Source organism: Dendrobium catenatum, unplaced genomic scaffold (genome assembly GCF_001605985.2).
Source record: "Dendrobium catenatum unplaced genomic scaffold, ASM160598v2 original_scaffold_96055, whole genome shotgun sequence".
Lineage (NCBI taxonomy): Eukaryota > Viridiplantae > Streptophyta > Magnoliopsida > Asparagales > Orchidaceae > Dendrobium > Dendrobium catenatum.
This window is the reverse complement of record NW_021414496.1, coordinates 915-12869: the sequence shown is the minus strand read 5'-3', so window position 1 is coordinate 12869 and position 11955 is coordinate 915. Positions and strand designations below refer to the sequence as shown.

At 37.1% G+C, this 11955-nt stretch overlaps 1 protein-coding gene across 1 annotated transcript; it reads right to left on the bottom strand.

The window, feature by feature from the left end:
* Positions 1 to 1468: 1468 nt before the first annotated feature.
* LOC110094481 (protein CMSS1-like) lies at positions 1469 to 10975 on the bottom strand (the record flags this gene model as incomplete). The annotated part of the gene is given in 7 exon segments (XM_028691955.1): positions 1469 to 1493; positions 1590 to 1728; positions 1960 to 2073; positions 3118 to 3167; positions 4434 to 4503; positions 6713 to 6715; positions 10780 to 10975. Coding segments are annotated over 6 exon segments (557 nt in total), but the record flags the coding sequence as incomplete, so codon positions are not given.
* Between the last annotated feature and the right edge of the window lie 980 nt (positions 10976 to 11955).

Sequence of the window (11955 nt, the reverse complement as noted above, 5' to 3'; positions counted from 1 at the left end):
CAATGGATCTATGAGTATCATTTAATTATTTATAAATAAAAAATATTTTAATGTATGATAATATTCCTTTATCAATGTGTTTATTAATTCTAATTTTTTCTAGCATAGTGCAATAATATATAAATATTATATATATATATATACTTAGTCTCATTTGATATTTGTAAAAAAAAATTAATTATGATATTATTTTATTGAAAGAATTAATATAAGTATAAAATATTATTATGCATTTTAATATCAAATAATTAAATTTTATATTATTCATATATATTCATATTAATTTTCCCTAAATAAATTAAAAATCAAAATTATTTATAATTTAGTTAAAAAAATACAACCATTTTCTCTATATAATGTTGACTATAATTTATATTCAAAGTGAATATATACAAATATAAAAAATCATGTCATTTACTTATAATTATATTAAATTATTATTTTAAAGTGATTTAAATATTTGAATATTTATAAATAAATATAACCAAGTTAAAAATAGGATATATATAAATTACATGCAAATTTTATAGTATTTATGTAAATTCCACTTTTTATTTTTATTGTAAAAATAAATGTTAATTTTATTTAATTTATAACATTTTTATGTTACTTAAAGTCAATTTTATATTCTAATTAAACCTCTTTTTTTTTCTAAAACAAACTTTGTTTTAAAAAATAACAAATATATATACATAGGTAGAGAAGAATCTACTGCAACAAGCAGTAGATTTTACACTGTTCATACTGAAGAGCAGAACCAAATTGTAAGTCTAATTTTCATATCGTATCACTCCTAATTTTCATATTATCTCATATATTGGAGAGATTATTCAGTGCAGATATCGGATGGGGAGAATCATCCAGTTTTATCTCAATGAACAATAAAAACACAGTGAGTTGCATTTTTACTGTTCACAGAGACAAAACCGGACAGACAGGTCTCCCCATCCGGTGTCCGCACAGAATAATTCATCCATATATTGACACTCATCTAAGAATTTCTCATTTTCGGATCGTATCATATATTGACACCCCTAATAATAATAAAAAATTTATTTCATATAACAAATCTCAAAGGAAAGCAAACCAACAATCCCAAGTCAACCATAAATCATCATAATTTCTTCAATAAACTAACCAAGCTTTTCAAAAAACATAGAATGCAGCTTTGCATGCTAACTACAGCTGATTCCTTCAGAGTTAATCAACAAATTAAGGTTTCATTTAGGACAGCTTTCTTACTGCTTCTTAAAACAGTTTTCTAGTACAAAAATTTTAAAAGTTATTTTACGAAGTAAAAAAGCCGTCCCAAACGAAACCTAAATCTCAAAAAACAACCTACTTATGGGAAACTGATGTCACAATAAGATATAATTCAGCTAAAACTATCAAAATTGAGCATTCCTACTTGGCATTCCTACTTGGTATTCAATTTTCATGTATCTGCCAAAATCACCCAAACCTCCAATGAGAGCTTGGAAAGTGCATGGAACCTGCAATTTAAGCATAACAGCCAAAAAAAAAAAAATCATGAATATGAGAAATTTTCATTGATGAATACATGAAATGGGAGGAAAATATCTTCTTACATTATACAGCAGCGATTAGTAATCACTTATTGCTTTCTTTGGATTTCTAAGTTCAGCTGAACCGTAAAAACAGATCCTTGTTCTACCTTGAAGAATTCTTTCATTGAAGTGAACTCTATATAAGTCCCAGAATTCAGCACTGTCATGATAATTTGAGGAAAAAATATAAGAATAAGATTTATAATTATGCTTTTAAAAATACCTAATAGCTACTACCAAAATAATAAGGCTTTGTTTGCAACAGCTTTTTTTATACTTTTTAAAACAGCTTTTTAGTACAAAAATTTCGTAAATTAGAAATTTTTATACTACCGTTTTAAAAAGAAGCAAAAAAAGCTATCCCAAACGAAGCCTAAGAGAACTCCCTTACCTAACTTGCGGAAGGGTAAGAAGAGAATAGCCCTTGGCATCGCTTCGCATGTCGAGGATGATCACGGCTAAGCGTGAAAGAATTAAAGCATCCATATCAACTAACTTCTTTATCCTATAAGAAAAAAAATACAATTTGAGATTAACAATATAGAAGCAAAAGAAAACAAATAAATTGAAGAAGCTTAGAAAACTGAAATCTTAACTAAAAATCATAGCACTGATAGCAAACCTCACAGTACATTGTCTCCCAATCCTAAATTTGGTACCACTCTAAATAAATTCTTACAACTACCAGCGTTTACAATTAGAGTGACAATATATGATTTTACTTGAGAATTCATATTGAAGAGCTCTGCCTTTTTTTGTTCCTCGTCATGTGCAATTAAGAATAACACTTCAACAGCTTTAGCCTTCTCCATAGCCAGTAGTTCTACCACTTTATTAGTTGTCATAGTGAGAGCTTTCTTGACCTCCTATTTTAAGGGAGGCGCAATTTTTAGCAATTCTAGTCTCAGATGCCCTGCATCTTGTACTGAGAGCGGTGGAGTCTTTGCCTATGCATCTTCTCTTTCTCAAACTTCTCTACTTTAAAAGAACTCGCGACTTTTCTGTTGTGGATGGCCTGATTTTCTCTTCAATAACTATACTCATAGCAACAGTGCTACGGAAATCATAAAGATAAACTTTTCCCAGAGATTCCCAAGGCAATGATCTACATATAGAACACTAGAGTCCTCCTTAGGAGAAATTATTCTATGCAGAGGCCGGACGCAGAACGCCCTCCGGAGACCAAACATAATGTGCCATGTCAGCGGTACCAAGCCGCAGTACCGAGCCGCAATACCGAGCGAATGGCTGACGTGGTGCATTCTGATTGGTCTCCAGACAGTGCCCGGCGTCCGCACATAATAATTAATCCCTGCATAGATTGCTCATACTTTTGGGACGACTTTATTTGCATAAGGCTTCTGTTTGGGACGACTTTATTTGCTTCTTAAAGTAGTTTTCTAGTATAGATATTTTAATTTTTGTGCTACAAAGCTGCTTTATGAAGCAATAAGAAAGCCCTCCCAGACAAAACCTAAGTTAATATTAAGAAGAAAACCAACGAAGCTAGGTCTAAAAATGGAGGGAAAAAAAGAACCACATGCGATACCTGCTTGGTGTACCACTTGCAATATTCACTCGGTTCCTTAGCAATTCAACCTACGAAGAAGCAAGGTTGAACAACTTATAGTGAAATTCACTAGAAAAAAAAAATCATCGATAACAATTACAAATGTACTGTAACTGATACAGCTCAATATAGAAAAAATTGGATCACTATATAATTTGAATTCTAAGCACACATCAAAGGAGTTTTTAAGTCATTCGTCCTTTAAACTGCTTTAACACAGTTCCTATAGGAAAATTTAAGGTTCCTAAGAACATAACACTGCATATTCAATATAATCAGTTTGACAATTCTAATCAACAAACCATACAAAGAAAAATGAACAAACTATTTAAGGTTAGCTATCTTTTTCCCTAGTTCTTTAGCATTAATGCTTCCTTAGTTCTTTGACTGATCTGTTACCAACCAAATCGTTTAAAGTGACCTGAACAAGTCATAAATAGAACTCTATACAACAACAACATCAAGCATTTGTCCCACTAAGTGGGGTCGGTTACATGAATCCTTTTTCACCATTGTGTTCTGTTAAAAGTCAAATTCTCATTTAAATCTAATAATAAAGAAATATCATTTCTAATATTTTCTAACCAAGTCTTTTTAGGTCTATCTATAGTTCTATACCTTTCTTAACATAAGTCAAATCTAATACCTCAACTTTATTAATCGGGTCATCAGAAGGCCTCCGTTTAATGTGACCAAACCATCCTAGGCGACTCTCTCTAATCTTATCTTTCATTGGAGGCTACTCAACCTTTTTCACATATAATGCTCATTTCCGTATCTATCTCTAAGGGTAAGCCGCTCATCCACCTAAGGCATCCTCATCTCTGCACACTTAACTTAGTATTATGCTTCTTCTTTTAATTAGACATAAATTAGAACTCTATAACAAATAAAATTGAATGGTTTAATTAGAGAACCTAATCTTAGTAGTTTGTCAGTACATCCTATTAAATATATTAAGAACAAAGGTGAAGCGTATTAAATACAAAAGGTGCCAAAAAGGTTCCATTACGGCCTCAAGACACCCAAGAAAAAATATTATATTATCATACACCACACAATACAGATATGACTATATTATGCAGAATGTAATTAAAAAAAATAAGCAAATATCGTTAATGGTATATGTATGAATTATATGTAGTTTTGTTCAGTACATTCAAACTCTGAGAATAAGGGTTTTAATCACACACAAATATTTTATTCATCTTGACCAAGCTCTTCACGTCAATGTTTTTATTAAGTTATAGTCATAGTATTCCATATAAATTTTGAAATTTATAAGTAAGGGAAACCTGCTCTTCCTTTCATATGCCCTTTGCAAAAAGCTTTGCTGGACGGCATTTTTTTGGTATATCTTTCAAGCTCTATAAGATGAGAAACAAGTTAAAATAGGAAGAATAAATGGAAAAATTAGCAATATATCTTAATTGAATGCTCTAGAACTACCAGGCAAGCATAGGAGGAATATTCAGAAACCATCTATCTCATGTATACTACTAGAAACGTTAACCATCTATGCATCTATATGTTATCTCTTTGTGAGCTTTTTTTTGGCTTTGTATTCTTAATATTCTTTACGCATTAGTTTTAAGCATCAACATCTGAGGTAATATCGAGCAAAATAATAAGCAAAAGCATAGAATTCTATAGGCTAAGCTCAACAAAAATCTATGGTGACATCAGAGCGTGAACAAGTATAATCAGAGGCGAGGCCGTCGTCTACGACCACGATCGAGTCCGTATGTATTTTTGAGTAATTTCCATGTTTTGTCTTTTATTATGTTATTTGTTCTCTTATTATTTTATGTTGGTACTTGTTTTTTTTCGTTTTACCCTTACTTAAGGGAGGGTTGTACGTAAGCCCTAAGGGCATTGTCATCTTTTTTTATTTTGAAGTCTTTTTGGTACGAGGCAATAATAGACTTATGTTTCTCTTCTAAGGTTAATGGTTGAATGAATAAAAAATTTCCCCGTTGGTTTGAAGTTCTTATGAGAGCTTGAGAGATTAGAGCGAGATCCTTTGGGAGGGAAATTCTTGGATCACCCACAACATTGGAGCGACGGTTTGTGGTTCCTTGTTTTTATCTATTTTCCCTTTCCTTCGTCACCTAGCGCCGGCGCACCTAACCCTCCACTCACCACCGCAAGCCGCGACCTTCATAACCCCACCATCCCTCCACGAAACTCCCCACAAACTACCAAGCGTGGCCCTCTACACCTCCCATCTTCCTCCACAAATTCACTCCCGTCTGGAATACTTTTCCATACGAGCAACCATCTAAGTTAGGAAAGGTTTAAATTTCAAAATTCAAAATTTTTGAATTTGGGACAAATTCTTTCCCTAATTTAAAGAAAGCTTTTTAGGAAATTTTCAAACCTTCTATTTGATTTTATTTAATTTAGCAATGAAATATTATTCAAATCTCATTATCAATTTTAAGGAGCATTTAAGCTTCCTTAATGTCCCTCCCTAGCCCCCTTGCTGCGCTCTTAATAAATCCTTTTAGGATTATTTTCAAAACCATTAGCCCTCTTGAAATAATTCCTAATTCCTCCTCCACCTCCTTGCCGAAAACTCCTAACCCCACCTATTTGATTTATTTCCAAAAGGAGAAGCTCTCTGATGACGCCTTAGGGTTCCCAATGTTAGGGATTTGCCCTAAGGCTCTTCCCAAGCTGAACGCCCAGCTCAGGGCTGACCCGAGCAAACCCGGTCCCCAGAAATGGACCGGTTTACCGCTCAAGCCGGAAGCCCCCCGCCGCTCTGAGTCTACGCGCTGCGCCCGAGCGTCTCCGGCGATTCCCTCGGCGGGTCGGCCCGACGCGTCCCGCCTTTTTTCGGTCGCTTTTCGAGCTCGCCGGGGTCGCCGGCCCTCCTTCTGCCGGTCGGCGGCGGCCGCATCAATACTTCCTCAACTTTAAAATTAACCTTGTTCCTCAAGGTTAAAGAATGTAGATTCTCGGTGGTCGAAACCCACATAGGCTAGGGTCACCCTGTAGTGCCACCCCTCCGACCATTACTGTTTGTATTTAACAACAACTTTCTCCAATTGACCTCCATGTCCCAGGACTGAGCACTGCATTACCAAGATGGGTCGGCGTTTTCCAGATCAATCAGCAGAAAAAATCTTGAGTAACTACCTCCCTTGTTAAGGATAATATGACTCCCTTGCATTTCCGCATAAATACGGGCCTTCTGTCCTGTTGCATAATGGTCACCTCTTACTTCCCTTACTTGCTATCATCCTCAAAAGACTCAACTGTTCCGCCACTCGGATTAGGCCAAGGAGTTGTGAGTGGCTTCCACTGTCAAACAAACTTCACCTTTACCCTTCAATTTCCCCCTCCTCCACCTTCATGGTGGGATGGAATGGTAAACCTTTCCATCGAATTCAGACTCACTTCTATCATATCTAGGTGAGGATGCTCTACTTCCATAGCTTTTCCCATTGTTGCCCTTCATCTGTGTCCCCAATCTGAATCTCCCCACTATCACGTGTAGGGTTCTTCTCTTTAACACCATGCCCAGGTGCAAAAATTTCTGTCGCAACGGTAAGCAGAGGCCCTTGACCCTCTTCTCCTTCAATTCGGCAGTCAGTCAGTCTTCTTGAACCTCCTTGGTTTATCACAGTGGTGGCTTTTCTCTGTTTTACTTCCTCTAGAATGAGTAGTTTGGCAGTCACCTTAGGTCCTTCGACGCATGAGTGGTGAGGCGATACGTGGGGTGAGATCCCCTGATTTCCGTGTCTGGATCCGCTTCTGCTTGTCCTCAACAAGATGAAGCTGTTTCATAATTTCCCTAATCCACGTGGGTTGACACCTGAGCGGCTCTTGATGTAGGGGTTTCAAACCCTTTCAATGAAAATTCCCCTCCATGGCGTCATCGGGCAGTTCCCTCAATCGCCCAGATAGAAGCTCAAGCGATCCCGGTATCTGCCCAACTGTGCTTCCTGAACAAGAGACATGAACTGTTCATCAAGGGTGCCCCTCCTGGACACTCTTGAAACTGTGCAGTAATAGGTCCTTTTGAACTCTTCCAATTCGTATAGGTTGTCCCCCTCAATCCATTGGAACGCAAGCCAATGATTTCCCCTCCAAGCAAATCGGGACAAGCCATCAGCTTTTTGCTCCTCCGTGACGCCGTTAACGGCGAACATAATCGCTCACGCGTCGGTAGACCATACCGTATGCATCTTCCCCTTCGAATGCGGGGATCTTCAATTTTCCTCATCGTGTATCTGCCGAGGAAGATTCTGCCATCTTCCATGGCCATGCGAAATCCTCCCACTGAGGTCTTTCCCTCCAACTCCCTGGTAACGGGCGTTCCTGACCCCCCTCTTGGTGGCTCCCAAGGGGCTCGGCCCCCCTCGTGTGGAGCCTCCCGGTTGTCTCCGGCCAACCGCCCCCGACCTCTCCTGTGGCTTCGGCCCAACTCCGGCGGCCTCCTGGACCTTCTCGACCACCTCCTTGTGGGCTTCCCAAGTGGTGCGACCATCTCTTGGCACTCCTCGGGCCTCAATCGGCCACCTCCATACGGACCGTGAGGGTCACGTTACGGCTATTCCCCTTGGCCGGCGGTCCCTCCCACGGGTGCACCCCCACGGCCGGATGCCTCCCAACCCTTCCCTTGACCAAGGCTCTTTGGCGGCGAGATGTGGAGGTGGTGCTTGGCATGGCTTCCCCCGGTTGGCTTGCTCATCTTTCCCTAATTGGGGAAATTAGGGTTAGGGTTTGACATCGGCGATTTCCCCTTTTCCTTAGAATTTGATTGAGCAACTTGGGCTTCTACAATTTGCGAATCATCTCTCCATTCCGGCCAATCTCTTTCTAAGGATGAAAATTTTTTCCTCTCGCATGATGAGAGTTTCTCACCCACCTCCCTCTTTCAATGGACCCATCTTCTCCCTCCAAAACTTTCTACTTTCTTTGAAGACGGCCATGCTTCTATGGATCAAGAGCTGCTGATACAAATTGATAGCGCCTTAGGGTTCCCAAGTTGGATTTGCCTAATGCTCTTCCAAAGAAGAAAATTTTCTCTCCAAATCCAAGACGAAAATCACACAAGAGAGATGAGAAGGAAGAACAAGAAAATTTGCATCAAAATCCATAGAGAAACAAGATACAATTTGTCACTTCCGAGAAGGACAAGGTCCTCCCACTACAGAACCCTAAAAAAAACAGAGAAAGAACTTAAGAGGCTAAGAGAAAACTTCAATCTTTTCAATAACCCTATAAATCCCCTCCCGATTTTTTTTTTTTTTTTTCCCATTATAGCAAGCAAAGATCATAACCAAACCAATAGTGGGCTGCCCCCAAGCTGAACCGCCCAGTCAAGGGCTGATCCCGAGCCAAACCGGTCCCCAGAAATGGACGGTTCCGCTCAAGCCGAAGCCCCGCCCGCTCTGCGTCACGCGCTGCGCCCGGCGTCCCTCCGCTGCGATCCCTCGGCGTCAGCCGGACGCGTCCCGCGTTTCCCGGGTCGCTTTTCGAGCTCGCGGGGTCGCCGGCCCTCCTTCTGCGGTCGGCGGCGGCCGCATACTTCTCCTTTTTGAAATAAAATAAAGCCTTCACCTCCTCTAATATCGGCAGGCGCCCTCTCCTTCCGCTCCTATCCGCCCCCCTCTCTCTCTCAAATTTCCCTCCCCCACATTAAATCCTCTCCCCTTTTGCATCCCAATCAAGGTTCTCCACAAAGATTTTGACAAGGGATCTCCTTCATCCTTTCTCCACCATTTGAAGGCTTGAAAGAACGTCTTTCTTTCAAGGGAAATCTTTAAGGAAGATAAAAGAACGTCGTCTACAACACATCAATCCTACGAACGTGATGCATGGCCGATCCAGATCTTGATTACGGCATTGCCTACGACGAACAAGGGTTCGTTCACATCCTTCACTCCACTTTCTTTGACGTCAATCCAAATATTGACCACACTGTCGAATAGTACGTGGAGCGCATTCTAGATAATCTCACTGAAGTCGTAGAGGAGCAACTTGGTACCATTCAGTGGTGGATTACGTCCAAACCATGACAAAAGTCTTCCAATCCTCCTACTCTTGTACTTTCTTAGTTTAACTCTCTCTTGTGGTTTGATTTGATTCATAAAGGTCTTGTTCACCTATCTCTGCCAAGCTTAGTAATCATAGAAACTGAGTTAGCTTTATATGCTTCTAATCTTATTATTAGTGTAGGAATTTTGTTGAAAGCTACTACATTTGCTTACTATTGAGATTCTGAGTTATTTAATAATTCAAGCGTTTGGCAAGTGGCTTAGCCTAAACGTAGACACCCTTATCTTATTTTCTTTTGTTGTTTTGTCGTTTTATTCAAGAAATCATGCAAATTATTATCGCATACAATTAAAACATTTTAGTCATGCATCAAAATCTCTCCTTGCATTGACACATCACTTCAGCCTAGCACCTATAAGATTGAAATATTCATTTTCAAAATGTCACATTATAAATATAATTTTATTGTTGACATGACTCATCAACTTTTTTATACACAATCAATCCATCTTGTTGTTGTTCTTTTCATTTAAAATTTAAACAAGTATGTTGACATATATATTTATATATATAGTGAGAAAAATAATCTATATTTGATGATTTGTTTATGTTAATTGGGTGTATCTTAGAATAATGTACTCATTTCCTTATTATAAATAGAAGGGATCAATATTAAATACTACACAACAAAAATATCCCTCTGCATTAATATGAAACCAGAACTAGGATGTAACAGTGACACTATTTGTAGTAACAAACCTCGACAACCTTTCCTCTTTATGAATTGTGACTTATTCTCCCTGACACACCGTCATTGGTGTCCACTCCGACCCAATCCCAACGCAAACCAAACATCACACCACATATGATAGCATCTGCAAGAGGTTGTACCCTGTTGTATGCTTTTTGCTGATGATATTCTTCTTGTTGATGAGACTAGAGAGGGAGTTGAAGGCAAACTTGAATTATGGAGGTCAACCTTAGATTCTTAAGGCTTTCGTTTGAGTATATCTAAAACTGAATATATGGAGTGTAATTTTAGTAACAATAGATTTAGTGAGGGGATTGTGACTTTGGTTGATCAAGTCATTAATAAGAGTACATGTTTTATATATCTAGGGTCTATTGTTACTAAAATTATTATTCTTAGTTAATAGAGTTATGAAGCTTCAAAAGATTGATATGGAGATGAAATTAATTCTTGTATAAAGGAAGTATTCTCATTACCCCAATCATTCTTCATGACATGCAAATTAAATTACTACATAATATCACCTTCTTTATTTAGTACAAAGCTAAATTAGAAATCAATATATAATGTAAAGTTGAACTTATAAAATTCCATGTGCTACTGTTAAATTGATAAAATTTTGAATATAGAAGCATCAATTGGTAACATTTCTCAGCTAAAATAGTGCACAAATTTTGTTTTAATCGTTTTTTACATTAAAAGAAAATTAAATCACTTAATTACATAGTCAAATATTTCATTATCTTAAACTCAAAATAATTTTTTGTTGTTTTGATATACTTTGGAAAATTATAATAGAAACATATACTTGATATGCTTGCATTTTTACTAGTATTGCAAAACGTCAAAAAAAAAAAAAAACATATAGTATGTGTTACCTGAGAAGTTCCAATGACTTCAACGCAGAGACGCTTATAATAAGCACTGCTGGACTTCCTGGTTCAATTGTTCCTTCTGAAAGCTTTCCATCACAAAGAACCTCTTGCCATGATTCTCCAAAAGCATCCTTAATATGTTTACTTATGTTGTTTGCATCCTGATTGATATCCTTAGAGAGTTCAACCATGCATGTATCTGCATGTTTCAAATCACAATCATAAATGTTAGAGCATCTTTATGAAAACATTAACCTTAATAGTTTATACAACCAAATTAGTAGTTTTTAAATTCAAATCCTTTTGACACACTACCATAATAAAAAAAACATCATATTAGATGTATTTAAGAACATAAGGTTTTAAATTAGCACACATTATCGTTGAGTAAGCAAAATCCAAACAATCACAGTTGCTCGAATCATAAAGAAAAGATAAACCATTTCATATGCTAATCAATCAATAGAGTGGTCTAACTGTTTGCCATTTTTAAAAAACAAAAATACAAATAGTAAAGAAATATGATATTAGAATTTAAAAATACTTAGAAATTACATCATGGAGAAGCATGTTATCAAAATCAAGAAGTACTTGCATATCATCCGTTAACATTAACATTAGTAGAGTATAGAATTAATATAATCCAATTCCATTATGCATAGATAATTGTTTACTTCAGTAATGGCTAAATTGCAACTCTAATTTCTCTGGAAGAAGGAATAAATAACATGAATACTTGATATATGAGATATTCTCCTTGACTGAAAATGACCAATATAAATCATTTATGGAATGTATTAATCCTTAGTAAATGACATATGTTGCAAATCTATTTTCATGACTTATGTTTTGATGATTGACAAACACAGAAACACTATTGATTCTCTTGGACTGCTTACTTCTAACTTTTCAGGAATCGAAGATCGGACACGAAATAGCCAGTTCAAGAATTTCGATATGCTATGTTGAGGTTGAGTTCAGTCTACTTGTTTTTTCTCTTCTTGATCTATTTGTAATGGTCAAAGAGAACTGATTGCTAAATGATAACCCTACACAAAAACATTTGAGAGACTTAAAATTTTCTGTTTTACTATGATATCAGCCAGACGATATACACCAATCTGACACTCAGCTGAGTAAAACAGAAAGTCTAAATAAAGATTCTTATTAACAGCCTCG